The 25,904-nt window shown below is 43.9% G+C and overlaps 1 protein-coding gene across 4 annotated transcripts; it reads right to left on the bottom strand.

The window, feature by feature from the left end:
• Positions 14,195–25,126, bottom strand: PRNP (prion protein). 4 transcript variants are annotated; one of them, XM_005672669.2, is made up of 2 exons: positions 24,848–25,126; positions 14,195–16,678 (listed from the first exon to the last, which is right to left on the bottom strand). In XM_005672669.2, exon 2 carries the CDS (start codon positions 16,666–16,668, stop codon positions 15,895–15,897), a length of 774 nt encoding a protein of 257 aa, XP_005672726.1. In that variant the 5' UTR covers positions 16,669–16,678; positions 24,848–25,126; the 3' UTR covers positions 14,195–15,894.

Raw genomic sequence — 25,904 nt, 5'->3', positions numbered from 1 at the left:
AGCTGCCAGCCTACGCCAGAGCCACAGCAACTCGGGATCTGAGCCGAGTCTGCAACCTATACCACAGTCACAGTGATGCCAGATCCTTAACCCACTGAGCGAGGCCAGGGATTGAACCCGCAACCTCATGGTTCCTAGTCGGATTTGTTTCCACTGTGTCATGACCGGAACTCCCGGTAACTCTGTGTCAACATAATTAGTTTTCTGTATAACCTCTGTATTTTATGTGTTTAAAAACATTATTCTGAGTAGAGTTCACAGGCTTCAGACTCATAAAGAGATCTGGCAGGGACAGATATTTCAACTGGGTCTTGATGTATAAATAGGAGTATATCAGGTAGAGAGGGGGCAAGGAAGACATTAGGTGGATGGAACAGTGTGAGAAAAGGAATGGAGGCATCTTATGAGCGCCTCTAGGGGCAACAATTCATGATGGGTTTGAATATACCTTTTTATTTTTTATTTTATTTTATTTTATTTTTGCTTTTAGGGTCACTTGAGCAGCATATGGAATTTCCCAGGCCAGGGGTCAAATCGGTGCTACAGCTGCTGGCCTGTGCCTATCCTACAGCCACAGCAATGTGGGATCCGAACTGTGTCTGCGACTTACACCACAGTTCATGGCAACACTGGATCCTTAAACCCACTGAGTGAGGCTGGGGATCAAACCTGCAACCTCATGGACACTGGTTGAATTTGTTACTGCTGAGCTATGATGGGAATTTCTTGAATATGCCTTTTTAAATTAGGCTGCGGGGGGAGTTCCCATCGTGGAGCAGCAGAAAGGAACCCAAATAGGAACCATGAGGTTGCGGGTTTGATCCCTGGCCTTGCTCAGTAGGTTAAGGATCTGGCATTGCGTGAGCTGTGGTGTAGGTCGCAGACGTGGATCTGGAGTAGGCTGGTGGCTACAGCTCCGATTAGACCCTAGCCTGGGAACTTCCATATGCCACGTGTGTGGCCCTCAAAAAGACAAAAAGACCAAAAAAAAAAAAATTAGGCTGGGGGAAATTATGACAGTAAGGTGTGATAGCTAATATTTGTAATTCATGAAACAGCCTCTTGGCTCAGTGTGTATGATGGTAGGTACCAGGCAAAGGTTATCAGAGTGTAGAAGAAGTGGTGAGTATTGCAGTGGAAGTCTGCAGAGATAACTTCTTGGAAAGAAGACGATGAGACTAGTTTTTGGAGGGACCTGAAGAGGGGCAGGAGGTAGTGTCTTATTTCAGGTGTGCCAGTGGAGGACTGGATTGCCACCAACAGGGCTGTAGGGAGGAAGGCATAGAAGGTAACAGTTGACATCTTTGGTATTTTGATGGATTTCTTTCACAACTGTTTCTGCCCTGCACATTTTCCATCTAACTCAGTTTTGTGGTCTGGAGGAAGCGCTAATGCTGAACAATGAATGCGTTCTCCTTTCTAGCCTTGGATGATGGTCCCCGCCAGGGGAACGATCCACCCAGCACAGATAGGTCTCTACTAGCAGTACAGAGACCACATTCACCTCTACCACGGATGTCCTTGATTTCAAGGGTTGACCAGGGCCTCCTGGCCCTTCATTTTAGCTTCATTACAATTTCAAAATTTCCAACTGGACATGAACCAATGTCCCTCTTCCATTTTTTTCTAATCTCCTGACCGCAAGTGGAAGTGACATGTAGTTGTAGTGACATGAGATGACACACAAGGAAGGAGCGTCAGGTAAAACTCTGGAGGGAAACCAAATGGAAGGAGAGCCAATGGTGGGAGAGCCAAAACATCGCATGGATTAGTCTGATGGGACATCGGGTTCTTAATTGATACAGCAAAGCCCTTGAACAGGGCAAGCAGGTCCAGGTGAGTAAGACGGGGATGGAATGTGGGCAGTTCAGAAGCTAAGGCTCAAATGAAGACCGTCTCTCCAGGCCTGGTATTCACACCACCCACTCTTGGTCATAGCATGGAAGGCTGTGTCCTTACTCATCAGCATGCTGTCCCTGCTGGGTGGAGAAGGAACAGCTGCTGGGCAGGGTGAGACATCAAGAGGAAGCCATCTTTGGGGAAAAGGGTAAAGTTTCCCCAGGTGGATGAAAGTTATTGGAATAGTTTGTAGGAGGAGTAACTCGTAATCTAGTAGAGAAGACAACCACTAGAGTCATCATGAAAACTAGTGCAGGAAACAACTTTGAGGTTCTTCATTCATTTCTCAAGATCATAGCTTTTCTTGAGGAAATTTTAGGGTCTCGTATTTTGTTTTTGGTGTTTTTTCAGGGCCACACCTGCGACTTATGGAAGTTCCCAGGCTAGGGGTCAAATGGAGCCACAGCCTCCAACCTCAGCCACAGCAATGCCAGATCCAACGCTGGATCCCTCACCCACTGAGCGAGGCCAGGGATCGAACCCAAGTCCTTGTGGATTCCAGTTGGGTTTGTTACTGCTGAGCCACTACAGAACTTTGAAATTTTCGTGTTTAATACTGAGTAAAGGGGGTTGAGTTTCTGCCACATGTGGGTTATTTCACCTGGTACCAGTTCCATCAACTCTGGATAGCAGCAGGTCCTCAAGCATAACATATTTCAGGAGGGGCAAGCAGGTTTTAAGTCCAGCCACTCTGTGGTGAAATAGTGTGATGTTCACCTTTTTAAAGGCCAAGAGTGTTCTATTACGTATTTTACCTTTTGTTGATTAGGCTTTGATTCAGCAGCCAGCTTTTGACCCAAGGCTGTTAGAAGAAAAACAAACAGGCAGAAATGTTCTTATAACAGACTGAATTTCAACCAAATGCCTGAAACTCCTCTAAACTCTCATCGCTTCTTTTTTTTTTTGCCTATGATTAATTTCTTTTTAAATTGTTTATTTATTATTTTTAATTGACATACACTTATTTACAATGTTGTGTTAGTTTTGGGTGTACAGCACCATGATTCTAACATATGTATGCATGTCGATGTGTGTGTGCATATACTTTTTCAGATTCCTTTCCCTTAAAATTATTAAAAAATATTGAGGAGTTCCCATCATGGTTCAGTGGTAGCAAATCTGATTAGTATTCATGAGGATGTGGGTTTGATCCCTGGCCTCACTCAGTGGGTTAAGGATCCAGCATTGCAGTGAGCTGTGGTGTAGGTTGCAGATGTGGCTTGGATCTGGTGTTACTGTGGCTCTGGTATAGGCTGGCAGCTATAGTTCTGATTAGATCCCTAGCCTGGGAACTTCCATATGTCATGGGTATGGCCCTAAAAAGACAAAAAAAAAAAATGAGTATATTTCCCTGTGCTATGTATTATGTCCTTCTTGCGTATCTATTTTATATATAGCAGCTATCTCTTCTAGTCTTAGGTAGGTAATTCTATGTTTAAAATACTGTGATTTTCAGGAGTTCCCGCTGTGGTACAGTGGTTAACGAATCTGACTAGGAACCATTAGGTTACAGGTTCAATCCCTGGCCTTGCTCAGTGGGTTAAGGATTCGGCATTGCTGTGAGTTGTGGTGTGGGTCGCAGATGTGGCTCCGATCCCGCATTGCTGTGGCTTTGACACAGGCCGGTGGCTACAGCTCCAATTTGACCCCTAGCCTGGGAACCTCCATATGCCGCGGGGGCGGCCCTAGAAAAGGCAAAAAGACAAAAATAAATAAATAAATAATAAAATACTATGAATTTCACCATTTCACAGTGTACAACCTGTGGTATTTAGTACATTCACAAAGTTCTTCATTAATTATTACTATCTTATTCCAGAACATTCATGTCTCACCAGAAGGAACCCCCACACTCATTCAGTCACGTCTCATTACCCCCTCTCTCCAATTGCTGGCAAGGAATAATCTACTTCCTGTCTCTATGGATTTGCCTATTCTGGATATTTCATATAAATGGAGTCGTACTATATTTACCCTTTTGTGTCTTTTTTTTTCATGTCACATCACATTCTCAAAGTCCATTCACATTGTAGCATAGATCACAACTTCATTCAGCTTTTTTTATGGCTGAATAATATTGTGTGTTCTACACTGGTCACCCTGGAAGACACAAAGGCTATTCCATTTGATATTGTGGTTTTACTATTGCAAACTAGGATACAGAATAAAACAATGTTTCTGTTGTTCAAGTACTTTTCAGGTGATTTTGTCAAAAGCAAAATTGTGGTTTTCACTGGCGTTTTCCATAACTTTGCTGGACAGAGCCAAACAGCCCAACCTGGTTTATTTACTGAGTTCATCTCCTGGCAGTTTCTTAGGAATGGGGCGACCCAACCTGGTGGAAATCAGATGTGCAGCAGAGCCATAAATGGGCCTCTTCCATGGTTGGCATCTTCCTAAAATTCTCAAAGCTAAGAATGGTCTCTGACAGATTTTAAAGGTGAAATCTGGGCTTCACTGAGCATATCATCATTCATCAGAGGTCCAGAGATGCTTCCTGAGGGAATATTAGGCCCCAACTGGAGGTGAGAAACCTTCTTTCTGGGCTAGTCTGGCCCACAACAATAGCCTCAGTGTCTGCATGATGCTGTGGGAATAACAAACCTACGTGTGTTATCACCTTGTGGAAGGCAGTGTAGAGAAAATGTTCCTCAGGTTGGTTGAAGAGAAAAGGCCTCCTCAGAGAGCTGGAATAAAAGGAGATTCAGGGACATGCAGGGGAATGGGGGAAATATGGCTGGAAAAAGAAAACATAGTCTCCTTCTGTGTGGAATTCTCTGGTCTGTGCATGTAGACAATGGCAAGATCACCTGGCATGTGGCTGGGTGGCCTGAGGTCTGTGGGGTTCTCCTGGCACATTGGAGTTGGGGCCTTGGAAAGATGAGCTGGGGCCGTAAAGAAACTTGAGGGAGGTGGGATCAAGATGGCAGAGGAGTAAGATGTGGTGATCACCGTCTCCTGCAAATACAAAACAAAAACAAAAACAAAACCTACATGTAGAATGATTTGCACAGAACATCTATGGAACACTGGCAGAAGACCTTAAACCTCAAAAATAGCAAGAAGCCCTCCACATAACTGGGTAGAACAAAAGGAAGAGAGAGAGGGAGAGAGAGACCAGGGAGTCAGGATGGGCCTGGCACTCCTCAGAGGGAGCCGCGAAAGAGGAAAGGAACCCACGCTCTGGGAAGCCACCTAACTGACGGGGAGCTCCGCTGAGCTGGAGAGGCCCCTAAAGCCTCAGAGAAAAGCATAGCAGCTGGACTCAGGAGGATAAAGCAGAGAGAGACCCCCACAGACCATGAGATGCTTGGAAGGGGGTTGGGTGCTGAGGCTCAGGCTCCAGAGGTCAGTTCCGGGGAGACGACTAGAGCTGGCTGTGTGGAGACAGCCTGAGGGGCTAGGGTGTGGTGTACCAAGGGCTGGGGAGAGGAGCTCCACAGCCAAGGGAACCCAAGGAGCAGGTCTGGGCCCAGGGAAAGTAAGGCGCCATTGTTGGGGAGGCCAAGAGGAGGAGGGCTGGACCGCCATACGAATATCTCTCTCTCTCTGCTCAAGTGTGGATTCTCAGAGGACAGGGCCGTGGACAGCGAGGTGCCTGTCCTGTGGGCTAAGCATGATGGGGTACCGCTTGTGTGGTCAACAGGTGGCGGGGGCAACCACCACAGTCATCTCAGGCTCCTGAGGTGGGCATGGCCTGCCACCACTAGGGGTCAGTGCCTACAGCCCCCGTTGCCGGGTCCTGCCCTGATGGTCAGGAGATTTCCCCAAGAGGAGGGGTGGCAGGCGCGGGAAGAATAACCGAGGCACAGACACTCTCCAGGAGTGCACACACAAGCAGTGTCAAACTTATTGGTGAACAGCAGCAGCTTATATAGGGAAAAAACTTAAAACTTACATCCGCAAAAAAGATCACTATCTCATAACTGTTCCCGGGTTACAGATTAAGTGTAAAGATAGAAAAAGGCACCTGGATTGGGGAAAGTACATCATAAACTCATTCTAGAGTAAACAAGCAGAAAGCTAGAGGCACATACAGATCACAGACAACCTTGTAAATGTCACGTACATCTTATGGTCCTTTAACACAAATGTCTATTTACTACCTAGCAACAATCTTACTTTAACTTCTAATATTATGATAGATTTTTATACTTATACACAAAAGTAATAATAACCATCAATTCCTAATGCCTACATACTATATTGTAAAAACTAAATAACTGTGCTGCCTAAGTAAAGCATGCCAATATTATCTAAGAACAATATTATCTAAGAAACCTCCCCAGAAGCTATTATTTTGGAAGTAGACAGCACGGGAGCCATAGTTCCAAAGATAAACTAAAGGCTAACAAACAAAAATAGGTTGAAGCTTAATTAGAGAATAATAAATTCCTTTCTTAAGGCAAAAAGAACACAGAGTTAAGGCACAGTAAGCAAGGCATGGATCAATTATTAAAAACAAAAAAACAGAAGCCAAAGGTATGTATCTCCAGGCACTGGTCTCTAATGCCTGGTGGGGGTTTCGAGGCCTGGTGGATATGCTGTTTTGCAGAACCTTCTTCAGAATCTCCTGGGCTTTGTCATCAGGCAGATTCCTTTCTTCTGAATCCCCTGGACTTTGTCATCAGGTGGATTCCATCTTGAAACTCGGCTCCCAGCACCCAGTCACCTCAGAGATCAGCATAGAGGAGGGTACTGCAACTGAGCACCACCCATCGTTGTCTCACTCTCCTGAGAACCGCATGCCCTGCCGCTGTCACTGCCAAAATCTTCCCATGCAGGTGGCATCTACACCAGCCACTTCCCAGGGCCCAGCAATTAGGGGAAGCCACACCACCATCCCATGGGCTCTTGCCATTGTCAAGGGCCCAGCAAAAAGGCACTGGCTACTAGCCCTACATCTTCCTGGAAGCACACACGGCACCCTCTCAAGGGGATAATAGCCTGCACACACAGAGGAGAGAGATAGAAAGCATCTAAACAAAAGCAGCCCACATGCCAAAACAAAAATAATAACAATAATAAGCCTTTACAAAAGACTTTGTCTTGCATATAAATAGTCCTCCAAGGCTACAGTGGTTGTTTTTCCTAAACTCACAGAGTAAGAAAAAATATAAGCAAAATGAAGAAGCTCAGGAACCATTCCCATTTAAAAGAACAGGAGAATTCCCCTGAAGGAGCAAACGATGAAAGAGACCTCTGAAGTCTAACAGACGCTGAGTTCCAAAAGGAGATAGTGAAAATACTGAAGGAATTAAGAACAAATATGAAGGAATTAAGAGCAAATATGGACAGTAAAGCAGATTACTTTATAAAGGAATTAGAAAATATAAGGAGGAGCCAAGAAAAATTAGAAAATTAATTTGCAGAGAAGCAAGGTGAGTTAAAGTCACCGAAGAGCAGAATGAATAATGAAAAGGAGTGAATTAGTAACTTGGAAGATAAAATAATGGAAATCACCCCATCACCTTCATGAAAAAAAATGAAAGCAATATAAGAGACCTATGGGATAATATAAAGCGGGCCAATCTACGCATAATAGGGATTCCAAAAGGCAAAAAAAAAGAAAAGGGGATTGAAAATATGTTTGAAGAAATTATGTTTGAAAACCTTCGAAATATAATGGATACTGATATCAAGATACAGGAAGCACAGAGGGCCCCAAACAGGTCCACACCAAGACATATTATAATAAAAATGACAAAAGTTAAAGAGAGGATTCTAAAGGCAGCAAGAGAAAAACAAAGAATTAATTATAAGGGAACCCCCATAAGGCTACAGAAACACTACAGGCCAGAAGAGAATGGCGAGATATAGTCAAAGTTCTAAAAGGAAAAAATTTGCAGCCTAGAATACTCTACCCAAGAAGAATATTATGTAAAATTGAAGGAGAAATAAAGAATTTCTTCAACAAATAAACACTGAAAGAGTGTAGCAATACTAAACCCACTCTAAAATAAATACTGAAAAGGCTTCTCTAAATAAAAAAGTAAGGGAGTTCCCTTCTTGGCGCAGTGAAAATGAATCCAACTAGGAACCATGAGGTTGTGGGTTCAATCCCTGGCCTTGCTCGGTGGGTTAAGGATCCGGTATTGCTGGGGGCTGTGGTGTGGGTCCCAGATGCAGCTCGGATCTGGCATTGCTGTGGCTCTGGAGTAGACCAGCAGCAACAGCTCCGATTAGACCCTTAGCCTCAGAACCTCCATATGCCGCGGGTGCGGCCCTAAAAAGACAAAAGACAAAATAAATAAATAAATAAAGAAGAAGGAAGAAGAACTAGAATGGAGGAAATCACAACTGGAAAGTCATCACTTAAATAAACCAACATATAGATCTAAAGGGGGAAAAAACCTATTGTACAAGTGGTGGTAAACACAAGGAAGAGCAAAAAGATAAACAAGAAGATGTAGCAAAAGGATTTCAAAATCATAAAATGTGGGGAAGCAAAGTAAGAAAATCTACACTCTTTTATGTATTTATTTTTTTGAATGTGTTTGTACCTATATGACTATCAGGCTAAAACAGGCAGATATAGGAAGGGGTTAAGATACTTGAAAAACAGGGCAACCGCAAATCAAAACCAAACACTACATTCATGAAAACTAAAAAGAAGAGGACACAAGCATAAATAAAAGGAAATCCTCCAATCAAAAAAAAGAAAGAAAGAAAAAAGAAAGAAAGGAAGGAATAAAGGAGAAACATAGAATCAACTGGAAAACAAGGGTTAAAAGGCAATAAATACAATTTATCAATAATTACCTTAAATGTCAATGGACTGAATGCTCCAATCAATGACATAGAGGGGCAGACTGGATAGAAAAATGAGAGCCTACAATATGCTGCCCACAAGAACTCGCCTTAGGGCAAAGGACGCATATAAATTGAAAGTGAGGGGATGGAAAAAGGTATTTCATGAGAATGGAAAAAACAGGAAAGCAGGAGTTGCAATACTCATATCATACAAAATAGACTTTAAAATGAAGGCCATAAAGAACACAAAGGACACTATTTAATGATAAAAGAATCAATTCAAGAAAAGGAATATTACACTCATCAATATAAATTCCTCTAATATAGGAGCACCCAAATACGCACAACAAATACTAACAGACATAAAAGGAGAAATTCATGACAATACAATAATAATAGGAGACTTTAATATCCTGCTCACATCAATGTACAGGCCCTTTAGACAGAAAATCAATAAGACAACAGAGATGTGGTCACAGGCATGGCTCAGATCTGGCACTGCTGTGGCTGTGGCATAAGCTGGCATCTGCAGCTCCTCTTTGACCCCTAGCCTGGAGATTTCCATATGCTGCACATGTGGCCCTATAAAGAAAAAAATTTGTGGTCCATATACACAATGGAATACTACTCAGTCATAAAAAGATAAAATAATGCTATTTGTAGCAACATGGATGGATCTAGAGGTTTGGGATGATGCTGATGTCTAAGATTATTCCTTGGATAAGAACTAGAGACTCTCATGCTAAGTGAAGGAAGTCAGAAAAAGAAAGACAAATACCATATGATATCACATACCTGCAATCTAATATATGGCACAAATGAACCTGTCTATAGAAAAGAAACAAACTCACAGACATGGAGAACGTACTTGTGGTTGCCAAGGGGGAAGGGGAGAGCGTGGCATGGACTGGGAGTTTGGGGTTAGTAGATGCAAACTATTGCATTTGGAGTGGATGAGCAATGACTTCCTGCTGTATAGCACAAGGAACTACATCTGATCACTTGTGATGGAACATGATGGAGCATAATGTGAGAGAAAGAATACAAATTATATATAAAATTATATATATAATTATATATATGTATCACTGGGTCACTTTGCTGTTATCAGAAATTGACAGAACATTGTAAAACAACTATACTAAAAAAAATTTTTTTTTAAAAGAAACTCAAGTGGGCACCAGCATGAGCAGGTGACAGTCGAGACTAACACTCAGAATTTGGCAGCATGAGGGGCTAGACTCTAGCCAGCTTTCTATAGTACCCCCTAATTACAGCTAGTACTCAGTTTTACATTAATTAACTCATAATCAGCCTAACTCTAAGCCAGGTGTGTTTGAGGTGTCTTTGGGAGTGGGAGGAACATTATCTGGCTTAGAGTTTTTGATCTTTGTAAGAATGAACCAAACTAAAAATGTGGTTGATTATAACTCTTCACTTTGTGTGAGCCATGGGGGCATGGTGGCCGGATTTCTGGGGCTGTATCCAGACTGAAGCATTTCTGTTTGCTCTCGAGTGGGCATTATGAGGTAGGCCCCCTCGGCCATCCTAAGTGGATTGGTGGGCTGGTCGAGTCTGTTGAAGGCACAGAGGGATGCAGACAATGGATAGTGTGTAGTGTGTGAAGGTCAGGCCCCCACAGGCCCTCGTGGTCCTAATTGCCTTTGAGCTATTCTGAGAGGGACACTGACACAGTGCCATGACATTTCTTAAAAGATGTCAAAGTCCTAGGCCCCTGTACTGTTTGGAGTTACGGCCTTTACAGAGTTACCTGAAAATGCTGAACTGAAGCCATTAGGGTGGGCCCTAATCCAATTCCGTGAGGGTGTCCTTATAAAAAGAGGTTAGGACACAGACTCACAGAAGGCAGACTATGTAAATACTCAGGGAGAAGAGGTTGTCTACAAGCGAAGGAGAGAGGCCTCAGAAGAAACAAACTCTGATGATATCTTAATCTCTGACTTCCAAACCTCCGTAACAGTGAGATAATAAATTTCCATTGTCTAAGCCACCCAGTCTGTGGTATTTTGTTACGCAGCCCTAGCAAATTAATCCAGATAATATAATCAACTAAAAGGCAATGAAACATGGTCCTGTAAGTTTTTCTGAATTGATTGGGTTGAGTAAGGATGCCAAAGGATGCAGTTGCTGAAAACTGGTATCTTTGCCCAATATAAAGATATAGGTAATGATTTTGCTTTTATTTGATGGTTGTTGGGTTTTAGAGAAGGAGGGAGGAAAGGGTCAGATTTGCCAGCACATTTAGGGAGAAAAAGGCCCCCAGCCCCAGTCATCCTGGTGGCTTCTGGTCTTGAGGCTCCAGCAGAAGGTGACCCATGATCAAGGGCTTAGGGAATCATGGTTTGATTGGGACCCTTGAGCCAAACCCTTAAATATCATCACAAACCAAAGGCAAAGATTTTCCACAATGTACTTTGGGGAACATACTATTTGTGTGACCTTGGACAGATGACAGAATGTCTCTGCATCTGAAACGTCCCACAGGGGCAGCAGACTAACTCTGCTTGAGCTAAGTTACAAGCTGGCTTCACTGCTGCCCACAGGAGGTAGATTCTGTTGACTCAGGCCAGGCAGGAGGATTGTGATCTGAAAGCAGGAGAGGCAGTGCTTAGGGCTAAGTCAAGAGAAGGTAACAAATTTCAGGGGAAAAAAAAAAAAAGAGAGAGAGAGAAGGTAAAGCCTCCCTCTGCCCCACCGCCTCCTCAACCTGGCTCCTGAGCCTTCAATGCTCCTCCAAAGTCTTGGCCGAGATTAGATGAGATGATTTGGGCCTTCAGGTCCTTGTTTCTCAGCGTGGTCCTAAGACCAGCAGCATCACATCACCCGTGAGCTTGTAGAAATGCCAAAGCCCCAAGCCCAGATCAAACCGGTGCCCTCAGAAGCTGCATTTTGACAAGGTTCTCAGGTGATTTGCGTGCACATTTGAGTCTGAGAAGCGCTGCATCCGCAGGGTTGGTACCGTTCCAGTTTAGCTGGGTCTCTCACTAACGGTGGACCTCAGGACTCACCTGTGACTTCCACTTTTCAGGCAGCAGGCATTGACTATCTCCTTTTACCTCCAAATGCTGTTCATCCCTAGAGCTCTTGGCACTCTTCTCCCAGGGAGAGCTCCAGACAGGTTTCTGGTCTCCCCAGTAGCTCTGTGTTTCATGGCCAGGCCACCTCCTACCTCTTTTTACCTCTCCCTGTAGAGCTCCATGTGCCATTTCCATCATCAGCAGCATTGCCAGGGAGTTTGTTAGAAATGTAAATTCTCAAAGTTCCCGTCATGGCTCAGTGGAAATGAATCTGACTAGCATCCATGAGGTTTGATCCCTGGCTTTGCTCAGTGGGTTAAGGATCTGGCGTTGCCATGAGCTGTGGTGTAGGTCATAGATGTGGCTTGGATCCCACAATGCTGTGGCTGTAGGCCAGCAGCTACAGCTCTGAATTGACCCCTAGGCTGGGAACCTCCATATGCTGTGGGTGGGGCCCTAAAAAGACCGGAAAAAAAAGGTAAATTCTCAGGCCTGACCCTGCACTCCAGAAACTCTGGGGCGGGGCCCAGCAACCTGTGTTGGAGAAGACATCCGGGAAGTGCTGATGCAGGCTCTAGTGTGAGAACTCTGAGGGCCTTGTTCCAGTGGAACAAGAGCCAGCATGGCACCATCCGGGAGCTTGTGAAAAATGCAGAAACTTGGGCCCCACCCTAGGTCTATGAGTCAGGACCCACAGGCTCAAGTTTGAGGGGAACTGCGCTTGAGGAAAGGACAGCTATACCAAGGCAGAGGTGAAGCTCATGGACTGGGTGTGTCCAGCAGCAGGTATGGCATCCTGGAGAAGAGGGGTGGACCTCATAGAAGCAGGGCAAAGGATAGACAGAAAAGCTTAATGCAGGGGGAGCCGAATCCTCCCAGGGGTGTTTTCAAGGGCCGGAGAGGAACTGGCCTTTCTCAGGTAGAAATGAACTGTGTAGGTCAGTCATGCTTAGACCAATGCAAGGTCAGGACCTGAGCCTGGGGAGCTCAAGTTCTGGCTGGATTAAGGCTCCCACTAGGGTGGGAACAGTACAGATCACAATTCCTTCCAAGGGCAGAGGACATTTATTTGGCTCTAGTCCCAGGGAGGCAGGGAAACAATTTGACATCTGATACTTCTCTGGAAGAACCCTCTGTGAGGGTTACTTGGTTACTTTATGTCAGTCATTTAAAATTGACTTTTTGAGTTCCCATCTTGGCTCAGTGGTTAACAAATCCGACTAGGAACCATGAGGTTGCAGGTTCGATCCCTGGCCTCGCTCAGTGGGTTAAGGATCTGGTGTTGCCGTGAGCTGTGGTGTAGGTTGCAGACGCGGCTTGGATCCCACGTTGCTGTGGCTCTGGCATAGGCTGGTGGCTACAGCTCCGATTCGACCCCTAGCCTGGGAACCTCCACATGCCACGGGTGGGGCCCTAGAAAAGGCAAAAAGACAAAAAAAAATAAATTAAAAAATAAAAAATAAATTAAAAAAATAAAATCGACTTTTAATTTTTTACATTAAAATTCCTCTAGCACAACTCAGAGGAGTTGGAAGTAACAGAAAGAAAACATGGTGTGATAAGAAAGATACAGGTGGATATTACTGACTTTGGCCCTTCAAATACCTATGTGTTGAATGATTGAAGTCTTAGGGGGCTTATTTTTTAGAAATGACTGGCATATAATGAAGAGTTTACTTTTAAATAATAAGAAATATGTCCAAAAGGGCAGCATGAAAATAGTCCCAGAAATTTTTGTTAAGGATTAACTTTGAATAATGTTTTTGAGAATTTGTGTATGTCATTTAATGGTTTTGTTGATGATGGGGGTTTCAAGATGCTGATATTTATCCTTTCATTTTTAATGCAAATGAGTCCTTTGATCAGATACTGAAGGCTACTGAAATGTGCTAAGCTAATCAATAAATATTATTATTTCATCCAGTGTGACTTTTTATAATTACTTCCAGCTGTTGGTAAATTATAGTTGCAGAAGAAAACCTCTGCCCAGAACAACTGAGAGCTCATACCTCACACTTGGGAAGAAGGCAAGAAACATGAAGAATGAGTTGAAAGCCTGTGACAAAGGGAAGTATCCTACTGAAACTACAGTGTTCAATTTCAACCCAAAGAGTAACTGTCACCTGAGTGCTGGGGGTGGGGATAGGCAGACACTTTAGTTTGTTGAGTCTCATTTTAACCAAGAAAATCCTCTATTTCAACATCCAGGACAGAAAAAAATGCTTCCAGAATTCAAGGACTATTTTCCTCTGCTGCAAAGTGACTCTGCCATTTCCTCAGTGCCAAGCTCATGTAGGTCCTCGGGGGAAGAAAAGGAGAAGGCAGCAGAGAGCAGCCTGCATGTGACTGGGATAGGCTGAGGCAGGATCAGAAGTGACTGTGGGAAGCACTGGCCATCACAGGTGGTGTGAGGACCAACGGTGTCACTTTACTCAGATTAACCCCCAGAGGCTCTGCCAACCCCTGTGAGCACTGGTGAATACAATGGCAAACTCCACAGCAGATGCTCATTGTAGCTCCTGTTTTAATTTTAGTCAGATAATAAACATTTATAAACTTTTAATACAATAAAACAAGTACATGCAAAGTTACAAATATAGAAAATATAAAGCACATGCGAATTTCAAATGCCACTCTGGATCCTTATACAAAACTATTCAGTGCACATTGTAAGCCGAAGGACCACACAAAAGGGTTTCCTTTAAGTATTATTAAATATTTAGTACCTTACAAAAACAAGTAATGCATTTGATAATTCAGATGTTAACAGCTCTAACCAAAATCTCCAAGTTTGTCATATGCAATATATATATATACATATATTTTTTTTACATAGGATACCCACAAAGTGCAAGCCAATAACAATGCAGAAGAGTAATGTATATCTGCTAGGTGACAACACCAAACAATCCAGGGAATAATTTTGCCTTATTTAAATAACAGTACCAGAATTTCTTTTCCTAATATGAATGGATCATATTTCTATCATCTTTAACTTTTTTGGGGGGGAATGCCTTCCTATTCTTTGATTCAAAAGCCAATTATAGAAATTGAGGACCTAATTCTGATTTTTGACAATTATGACACAGCAATAAAGAAATGTAAGCATTTCTCTTTTTTGTACACTAATCATTTTCTTCATAACCCTCTATATTTGGTATCATATGCTTGCTAGCCCAACACCGGCACTGGCCCATGAAAGACTCAATCAAATGAATAAATATGATGTTTTTATAGCTGCAGCTTCCTCTATGTTAAAATCTCCTGGCTTCATCCAAGAAATGGCAAAATCACTCCAGTTCCCAGATAAACAAACAAAAGAGATTTGTTCTCAATGTCCAGAAGATTGTTTCATGTCCTACTACCTTAATTATCTATAGTTTGTATTACTAAAGAAAGAACTACCCCATGAAGGTGCTTTAAACATCCATAACAGAAGGCTGCCTCTGAGGGTTCCTCACACAGGTGGGAATTTTTTAAGTTTCAGAGCCTTTCATATTATGTGAGTTATGTTCATTGCCTGTGAAAATGCCCTCTGCCCAGAAGTCTAGTGTTGCACAGACATCCATTCTTGATGCAATAGCTGCTGTGTAACCTGTACTGCAAATTGCAAAATATCCTTAGTTCTCTGCAGACACAGGACACATGCTTTCCACTGGGCTGACCCTGGGCCCAGGAGCTAAGGATTTCCAGTTTCATTTTTTTGAATGAGTATTATGTGGCCTCCTCCCCAACTCAGTAGAAATGCTATTTGAACAGGAAAATGTAGTCAGGTTTTCTTAAATGGGAAAGTTGCTACAAAATCACTACTATGGCGGGGCATTTGTGTACTGAGCTCTAGCTGGAGAAGGAGCTGGAGGTATTTAGGTAAAGGTACTTGAAGTGTGTTTTGAGAATTGTTTTAGCCTCAATCTGTTGCACCAGACAAAAAATGAGCCCAGATCAACCAATGATTATTTGCTGTTACGCTCTTACCAGTCCAGCACTAGCACTGGCCTATGAAGGATTCAATCAAATGGGGCTTAAATACATCACATCTCAGGTCTACTCTCCTTTTCCAGTGCTACAAGCGCCATGGATGTTAGCCTATGGGTGCCGAAGAGAGAAGCAAGAATGAGACACCACCACTAAAGGGCTGCAGGTAGATATTCCCTCCCCCAACCTGATAAAGATTAAGAAGATGATGCCGACAGAAAGGCCACCCTCAGCCCACTATGAGGAAAAGGAGGAAAGAGATGAGGAGGATCACAGGAGGGGAGGAGAAGAGGATCACACTGGCCCCTCTTTGGGCGTACGCCTCGTACTCTTTCTGGTACTGGGTGATGCACATCTGTTCCACCACGCGCTCTATCATCTTGACGTCCGTCTCGGTGAAGTTCTCCCCCTTGGTGGTCGTGGTCACTGTGTGCTGCTTGACGGTGATGTTGACGCAGTCATGCACAAAACTGTTCTGGTTGCTGTACTGATCCACTGGCCTGTAGTACACTTGGTTGGGGTAACGGTACATGTTTTCACGATAGTAACGGTCCTCATAGTCACTGCCAAAGTGTATCAGGGGTCTGCTCATGGCACTCCCCAGCATGTAACCGCCGAGGCCCCCTACCACTGCCCCAGCTGCAGCGGCGCCTGCCACATGCTTCATGTTGGTTTTCGGCTTACTGGGCTTGTTCCACTGACCGTGGGAGCCACCACCTTGACCCCAGCCTCCGCCACCATGGGGCTGTCCCCAGCCGCCACCGTGGGGCTGTCCCCAGCCGCCTCCGTGGGGCTGTCCCCAGCCACCTCCGTGGGGCTGTCCCCAGCCACCCCCTCCCTGGGGTGGATAGCGGTTGCCTCCAGGACTACCCTGCCCTGGGTATCGGCTCCCCCCAGTGTTCCATCCTCCGCCAGGCTTTGGTCGCTTCTTGCAGAGCCCTATGTCACTCCATGCGGCCACAAAGAGAACGAGGATCCAGCCACCTATATGGCTTTTCACCATGATTACTTATCTGCAAAATACAAAATAAAGAGGGTGTCAGTGTCCTGTTTATATTGAAATCACTTAATGTCTGCAGCATAATGAACATAGTAGCGGCATCAGCTGTGAATGTTCTTTATACTCCATTTGTCTCCTGTGCAACACTTACAACAAAAACAACTGTAGGTGAAGGGTTAACTCAACTCTTTCTCCTTCTCTAAGGACAAATTTGACCTTCAGATAATTTTCTGGCTCTGTTTCTTAGAAAAGATAAAGGTGGAATGCCAGCAACATGCTTATGGTAAAAATAACCTCTGCTTGATACATTGTATCTAAACTGGAAAAACCAATAAACACCTGGTGGGTTTGCCACAGCTCTGAGCTTTTGTGATTCTGGGAGTTCCCATCATGACTCAGCAGAAACCAGCCATGGATTAGTATCCATGAGGACGCGGGTTCGATCCCTGGCCTTGCCGTGTGCTGTGGTGAGGTCGCAGATGCAGCTCAGATCTGGTATGGCTGTGGCGTAGGCCAGCAGCTACATCTCTGATTCGACTTCTAGCCTGGAAACTTCCACATGGTGCATAAATAAGTAAAGTAATAATTCTTGTAACCAGGCACCTTCTTGTAGGGACCCTGGCAGCTCTGCTAATGGGGCTATAATGAGGGCTATCAGCACCTATGGGGCCTAGGGCCCCTGTGCCAAGGGGAACCCTCTACGCACAGACTCATTCCTTTGTACCTGAGCGGTCACTTGTGGGGGCTGGGGCTGGGAGTGAAGCCAAGGCCCTAACTGCTGTGTGGACTACCTTGAGGGACCTGGCAGGCCCCTCTGGAAGTGAAGCCCCCAGGTAGGTGTTGAGATCATGAAATAATTTTTAAATAGCTGACTTGTGTCTTTCTTCCTTGAGTGGGAATGTAAGCAGGGAATGAGTCTCTTTTGTTTGCTGCTATATCCTCAGGGGCTTGGGCAGTGCCTGGTATAGGGCAGGTACACAATAAGTATCTATTAAGTAAAGAAATTAATATCCTCTGAATATATAAATACCTACAATAATTTCCTCAAAGGAATTCTCAACAGTTTTTGGAAACAGAAAACATGCAAGATTTTGCAAGCCCATCTATAAATTCATCTTTCTTTCTATAGGCAGACAAATGAGGCTGCTCAAAATGGGGTAAGAAAGGCTGCATTCAGGAGTTCCCCGGTGGCTCAGCAGGTTAAGGATTCAGCATTGTCACTGCTGTGGCTCTGGTTACGCCTCTGCCTCAGGTTTGATCCCTGGCCTGATCAAACATGCCATGAGTGGTTGGCCAAAAAAAATTTTTTTAAAAAGAACATTTTTAATAAAAAAAAAAAGAAAGTCTGTGTTCACAAGATTTACAGTCACTCAGTCACTGAATAAGTTTTAGTTTGGCATTCGGTAGTTCATGAGTGAGTTACTTCCTCCTAATTTTTGGTGCAAAAGACACATATTAAGACATAAAAGGGCTAGAATAACTTAAGAATAAACAATGTACATTCATCAAATTAAACATCCTTTCAGACTGAAGATGTCATTTACCCTGGGTGCTGGGTTCCAAGGGCAGTGATTAAAGACACAGAATAGAATGACCATTAAACAGACTCTACTGGACCTCATGTCAAACCATGTACTACTCCAAAACACCATGTGCCATAAAACCAAAAACGGCACATGCTATAACCCTGATACTAGTTTTATCCCCAGCACCAGGGTATCTTCAAATAAAAGTGGCATCAAATATAAAATTATTTTTCATAACCTTCAGAGTTAAAGATTAAATTGTATAATATTCAGAGGAAGAATGATTAAAGAAATAAAGTAGTTAATATTTCATTTGTTTCTACTATCATTTATTGAAAAAATTTTTTTTTTTTTTTGGCTGCACGCATGGCATGCTGAAGTCCCAGAGCCAGGGATCAAGCTCACCCATGCTACAGCACTGACCCGAGCCATAGCAGTTACAACCCTGGATCCTTAACCTGCTAGGTCACCAAGAAACACCTTTTGAAAGGTCTTGGTGTAAATAAAAATTTATTTGAACATTATCAGCACAAACTGCTCAAAATATGCCAATTAGGGAGTTCCCTTCATGGCTTAGCGGTTAATGAACCTAACCAGGATCCATTTGCTGATGGGGCTCAACTCTTCGCCTCCATACTGCTCACAATTCTGTTCCAACACCTCAGGGGCCTGAACAAGGTGGATTAGCACCTTCTGGAAGGCTTGCAGTTTGATGTGGAAAGTAAGAGTATGGAAGAATCGAGGTGGTACCCAAGTTTCCAGATCGGGCAATTGAGTAGACAGAACACAGAAGGTGGAGCAAATTTGGAGGGAGACAAATGAGGGGTGTGGCTTTGGCAATGCGATCCTCCAGCTGCATGTGGGACAAGAGAGACAAGTAGGCAGTTAGCTTGGGGAATCTGGAGCTGAGGAATGAACAGGGTCTGGAGATACAGGCAACAGTGTGTAAGGGGAGCAGGCATATGTTGCCATTAGTACTTAAACACTGAATACTAGGTAAAGCTGGATAATCATAGACTATATTAAGACAGGATCGTTTTAAAACCAGTTGAGAATGACAAAAGCAACATCTACTTATGAAAAGCATAAAAAAATAACAACTACATTTTGAAGGAGAGACTCATTTCTAAGGATACGGAAGACTCAAAACTTGGGCCCCACCTGCAGCATATAGTAATTCCCTGGCTAGGAGTCAAATAGGAACTACAGCTGCTGGCCTATACCACAGCCACAGCAACGCAGGATCCAAGCCACTTCTGTGACCTACATCACAGCTCACAGCAAGGCTGGATTCTTAACCCACTGAGAAGGCCAGGGATTGAACCATGTCCTCATGGATACCCGTCAGGTTCACTACCACTGAGCCACAGCCGCAACTCCAGGAAGACTCAAAACTTAATGAGACCATGGAAAATCTCTGTTTGTGATAAAATAAGAAAGACCTTGTATTATTTAATCCCAATCTCGCACTCTACAAATTAGGCCACCAAGATTCAGCTAAGTCAAGTGACATATCTGCGATTAAAATGCTAATTAGTGAGATTGCTGGGAATGGAGACTGGGTTTCTGAATGCCTGGCTGTGTTATAACATTTCATATAAGATACTCCTGAACAGTCATTCTGTGGCCTAATCCTCTGATACATTTTAAAACATTAAGTATTTGATAAAGGTCAATATCTATTTATCACTAAAAAAAATACTTTTAGTAGACCAGGAATAGGAGGGAATTTCCTTAACTTGATAAAGATTATACCACAAAACAGTACTTAATAGATAACTTTGGAATGCAGTCCCTTTAAAATCAGAAGCAAGACAAGGATGCCAACTGTCATGGGACTGGAGGTCCTTCCAACGCTGTAAGCAACGAAGTAACTGGTGCAAGAACTGCAAGGAAAGAGCTCCAGCTGTCACTATTTGGAATTTGGATGATCATATACATAAAAAATTCAACAGACCTGACACAAGTTTTTGTTTGTTTGTTTGTTTGTTTTGGCTGTACTTGTGGCATGTGGAAGTTTCTGGGCCAGGGATTGAAACCACTCTGCAATTGCAGCCTGCACCACAGCTGCTTGCAATGCCTGATCCTTAACCCCCTGCGCCACAAGGGGACTTCAGTACTACACTCAGTACTAGAGTTTGGCAAGGTTGTGGGATACAAGATTGGCCTATAAAAATCAATAGCATTTCTCTACAGCAGCAATAATCAACTAGGAAAAAAATTAATAAAATAGCCATAATTTCAACCAGAACTGTAATGTAACTAGGACTGACTTAAGAGAAATTAAGACTGGGGAAAAAATTTAAACATTAATAAAGAAGATAGAAAATGACCCATAAAGGAGTTCCCGTCGTGGCGCAGTGGTTAACGAATCCGACTAGGAACCATGAGGTTGCGGGTTCGGTCCCTGCCCTTGCTCAGTGGGTTAACGATCCGGCGTTGCCGTGAGCTGTGGTGTAGGTTGCAGACGCGGCTCGGATCCACCGTTGCTGTGGCTCTGGCGTAGGCCGGTGGCTACAGCTCCGATTCGACCCCTAGCCTGGGAACCTCCATATGCCGCGGGAGCGGTCCAAGAAATAGCAACAACAACAAAAGACAAAAAAAAGACAAAAAAAAAAAAAAAAAAAAAAAAATTAAAAAAAAAAAAAAAAGAAAAAAAAAGAAAATGACCCATAAAAATGGGAAAGTCTTGGTTGGAACAATTTAGTATTCTAAAGATGTCAGTTACCCCTAAGTGAATTTATAATCTCAATAAAATGACAAAACTCCAGCTCAATTTTTTTGAGTTCAATAAAACCATAAGGGGTAAGGAATGTGTACAAATAACAAACTCAACTTTAAAAAGGAAGAGGAAAGAAGAGAGAATATACTGTTATCAGATACTGTTAAATCCTGCTACAATATAGATTCCTAAATCCCATCACTAGAAAACACCTGGCTGTCAGCCTGGGATAGGTTCTAGCAATGTTACATTTTTAAAAGCTCTTCACCTATTTCTGAGGATGGCCAGGTTGGGGGCCCCTTGCCCTATTCAGTCGAGGGCTAAGTCTCAGAGTGCCAGTGAAAACCCCCCACCCCAGAATGGTTTGTAAAAATTTTATATAGCTTGCATTAGATTCTTTAAGGGACAATGACTTCAAAAGATGAAAATATGACTGCTGAGTTCCACCTTAGCTCAGGAAAGACAGGAAAGCTTCCCAGAGAACTGCACTCCTAGCCAGGCTTCAGAGCTAGGTCCCAGGAGCACAAAACTTAACACTTATAAAGCATAACAGGGTACCCCTCCCTTGATGTGATCACACAATACTGGAACAGCAATAAGCAGAATATAGTTAGAAGAAAAAGGATGAACAAATTGAGAAAAAAATACTCCCACTGTAAGAACTGCTATATATGCTATCCACTCAGATTCTTCTGCAGCAGCCACCACTTTATGTAGAGGCATGTTTTGAATGTTTCACATGCAGCAGTTCACAGCTGATATACAGTTGTCTTGGAATAGGAAATAAGAACTGAAAAGGGAGAATGGAATAGGTAAACTAAAACCACAGCTTAGAAAAACTGTCAACCTTTTGTTGGCTGATAGTCACCTTCAGTGTTAATCTGGTACAGAAATATTTGTAATTGCTTTTTTATTGTATTTTTTAAATGGTTGATTCCTTGTATAACTCAGAGTGATTCTAAAGAAATCCGTGGCCCTTTGCCTGCAAAATCAAAATGATCTTACAAGAAAGGATGATTTAAGAGGTGTGGGTTACACATATAACCCTAAGTTGCCTCAGAGCAAGGACTGTCATCATAGCCTTTCTAGGCCCTTCTTTTCTGTGACAGATAGGGACTCTGAGCCATCACGAGATCAAAGGGACTCTGCAGTATGTACATCTGTAATGGCTCAGCGAGGCTGGATTTGTGTTCTGGGGAAGACAGAATGCTTCGGCTTAGCTGAAACTGTTCAGTTTTCAAATATATTCAGGGTCCTTAGAAACAACAAAAAAAGAAAAAACTAGAATTGATAAATAAATTTAAGAACTAATTCCTTAAAGAAGGATCCTAATATATACATTACTAACCCCCTAATCCATCTACACGAGAAAAAAAAAGAGACAATATCTGAAGAAATGAAGTCAGCTAACATGACACTGAGCTCTCCCTCTCCCACATACAGAAAACTATGGCTCCATTTCATTACAAAAATTGAGAACGATGAATAATTATCTTAAAAATTTCGTTACTTAGAAAAGCAGTATATAAATAAAAAAGAAAATTAAACTGACCCATAATTTCTAACTTCATTTTAATTCTATTCAATTCCTTTGTATGCTTTTCCTTTCAGATTTTCCACATATGCATTCACTGAGTAAGTAGATACAGTTTGGTAATGTAATCTACACTGATTTATCAGTTTTTTCTCATGTACCACCGACTTTTGATAGTTACATAATGTTTCTTTCAGTTAAAGAGCCATGATTTCCTCAGCTGCTGCCCTGCTGTTATACATTTAGGTTGTTTTTCCGTTGGGTCTAATTTTAGATCATTCTGAATTCTGTGACTGCATATGGCTTTTTTTTCCCCCCTTTTTTTTTCTTGTTGTTTCTTCCATTGCAGGTAAATTCTGGGTCATGGCCTAATGCATTACCAAATTGCTTTACAGTAAATTCACAATGTCCCCAGTGCAGTGTGCCCAAGAATAGAAAAAGGATTACATACCAAAGGTCAGTTTTACATAGATGGTTAATCTTAGCAATTTCCTGAAGTAGGTATAATTTCCTCTATTTTATGAATGCACAAAAGGAGGATGAGGAAATTAGGTAACCCATTCCATGTTATGAAATTAGGTGCAGAGCCATTCTTCTAACCCCAAAGTCCTGCCACCTCTCAAAATAACTGAATGTGAAAATTTCTAGGCAATCTTCCAACAGTGGTTGCTGTTACTATTACTGTTGTTGTATTTGTTAGTAATTGTAAAATGATAATCCAGAGTGCTTTAATTTACATTTTATTCTATAATTGATTCATCATTTATTATAATTTTCATATTTTCCTTTCATAACTATGAAAATTTTGTGTCAGATACAAATCATATACAAATCACATCCTAGCTCTGCTTTCTTTCCCTTTCCGGTTAGTTCTTTTTCATTGTAAGAGCGCCTCAGTGTTTACTGCAGGTAAAACTGTTGATTTTTTTTTTCTTCCTCAAATCTGAGATAGTTGTTAATTTTTCCAGGGGTTTGACATTTTAATTCAATTTTCTGTTACTATTTTTTTCTTTTCTTCCCTTCTTTTTTTCTTTTTGTTGGCTTGCCTGAGGTATACAGAAGTTTCCGGGCCAGGGATGGAACTCTAGCCACAGCAGCGACAATATGGGATCCTTAACCACCAGGCCACCAGGGAACTCCTATTCCTATTCTTTCTTTAATACTGTTATACCTGGAAGGTTTTTTTGCAAGAAAAAACGAAACATTTCAAATGTTCAGCATTCGGGGAACTGCTTATTAAACTGCGACGCTTTAAGCAGAAGAAAATAACTCGGCCATTAGAGGAGGATAATCATAATCAGGGCAGTTGAAATTTCTTTGCGTTATGTACGAATCTGGAGACAGAAAACTGAAAAACAGAAAGCAGTGGCTTTGAGATGGTAAGGGTGGATTGATGGCTGTGGGTTATGATTTTAAAAACTGATTTGCCATGGTTGCTACAAATTTAGAAAAGGGAAAAAAATGAAAAGGGACAGTAAAAATGGACTTCTCCTCGTTGTTTACAATCAAGCCTGAAAGGGCAGCCCACACAAGTGGATCAGGAGGAGAGCTGTCCGGCCCTGATCCCCTTGAGAGGAGCCTCTGACCGCCCAGTTCCCTTCGGGGAGGGGCAGTGGAGACAGTGAAAAGCAAAGCACCTGGGCTCTCCGGACACTCGGCCCCCAGGGACCTGGACGTCTCGGCCGACAGTGAGGGTGGGGCCGCCCGAGACTCCGCCCGCCGAGGCCCGAAGGTCGGACCACGTGCCCGGTCTCCATCCCCAGGGATGCAGGAGGCCCACCCCGCTGCGGCCTCCCCAGCACCCCCGGGCCGCGTGGATGGCAGGTTGGGCCGTCTCTCCGGAGGAGCTCCATGGTGGCGGCGGCAAGGGCCCCTCCCGCCGGGCCTGGGCCATCACCCCCACCCCACGTGCCCCTTGGGCCTCGGGAGAGCCGCACGCCGGCCCCTCTCCCTGGTTCTCCTCCGAGCGCCTCAGCGGAGGCCGTGGGCGACCCTCCTTGAGTTCCCGGCCCTGCGGCCCCGGTGCCGGCGCGCCTCTCCCATCCTCCGCCAGCCGCGGACGCGCGTGGGAGAGGGCTAGACTCCCCGCCACCATCCGCCTCCCTGCCCAGGGGTCGCGGCCAGCCCCAGGCACCCCCTTCCCCCACCAAGCCCCATTCCGAGTAAAGGGCCCTCACCCCACCTGGAAAGCAAATGTGAGCGGGGCCAATGTTAAGCCGACGAACAAGCGGGGGCAGGCCTGTCGCGCCCCCCGCCCGCCGGAAGTCCCCCGCCCCCCTCTCTGTCAAGGTTTCCCTAGCGCCCCAAGTGGGCCGCTCACCCTTGCGCCTAAGCTCCAAGGCGGGGGGTTCTGACTCCCGCCTTGGCACCCCCAGTTCTCGGGGCGACCCGGCTGTTTACCTGCCACCGCTGGAACAGAAGACGCTCGCAGCTCCGGGGCTGTCAGTGTCTGGCGCCGAGGGGTGGCGAGGCGCGCGGGCGGGGAAGGGAGGCGGCGGCGGCGCGCGCGCGCGCTCTGGCGCTCCGGCGCCCGGGATCTGCCAAGCTGGTCGGAAATCTGAGTCTCTGGGAGGGAGTTGAGACTCTTTTGGCCGCGTACGTCAGATAGTACCGCCTCCTTGGCTCATCCTAACCTGGTATTGCTCACTGACTGTAAAAATCATCTTTAAAGGAAAAGTTGGCCTGAAGCCTCCGTTCCCCGTTATGTAATGGAAAACGCGAGAAAATGAAGTAATTTCTGGACCCTTGGTAACAAGAAATTTCTAAAGAGAAAAAAAAAATTCTCCTACCCTGGATTGAGCCCAATGTTTGTTAATGTTCACATATATCCTTAAAATTTGAGGCCATCGCCATCACCTGTTCCTTCATTTGCTCAGTTCCTGCTCATTCTATTCAAAAGAGATGACTTGGACTGTGTAATTTACAAATAAGAAAAAGGGACTCCATTTAACACGTTTGCGCTGAACATTACCCGAGGTTTCTTGTATAGAATGTGGTGTACTCAAGAAATTAGATAGGGGTTGGTTTTGTGAATGAAAAATGTTGCCGGCCATATCAGTAAACAAAGGATGTTGCAGCCATGAAGCCACCACATTACCAGCCCCCCACAGCGAGCCCTGAGGGAACTCAGGATAGAAACAGAGTGTCTGCCATCTAGCAGTCATCTGCTGTGGCCACCCTAGATGTGCACCTGGGGGAGACTCAGGGTAAGAAAGCTCAGGATACTGGCCCCAGAGAGCTGAGAGGCATGTCAAAGGAATTTCAGTGAGTCTGTAGACTCTTGCATCTTCTCATACATAAAAGAGTGCTAAATTCCTTGACCAGAGATTTCTGGTCTTCTTTAATTTAAACAGTAATCTTTTGATGTTCTAAATACCTCAGTCTTTGTTGCAAAAACTCTTACATAACCTGGTTCCCCTCCTTGCTGTTTGGAGCAGTCACTGAGAGTTATCTGAGA

Source organism: Sus scrofa, chromosome 17, assembly GCF_000003025.6.
Source record: "Sus scrofa isolate TJ Tabasco breed Duroc chromosome 17, Sscrofa11.1, whole genome shotgun sequence".
NCBI lineage: Eukaryota > Metazoa > Chordata > Mammalia > Artiodactyla > Suidae > Sus > Sus scrofa.
The sequence above is the reverse complement of the archived record's forward strand: the minus strand, read 5'-3'. Positions and strand labels throughout refer to the sequence as shown.

What these genes read in the sequence shown, in the direction of transcription:
- PRNP (XM_005672669.2), bottom strand. Translation starts at nt 16,668, where the DNA reads ATGGTGAAAAGCCATATAGGTGGCTGGATCCTCGTTCTCTTTGTGGCC.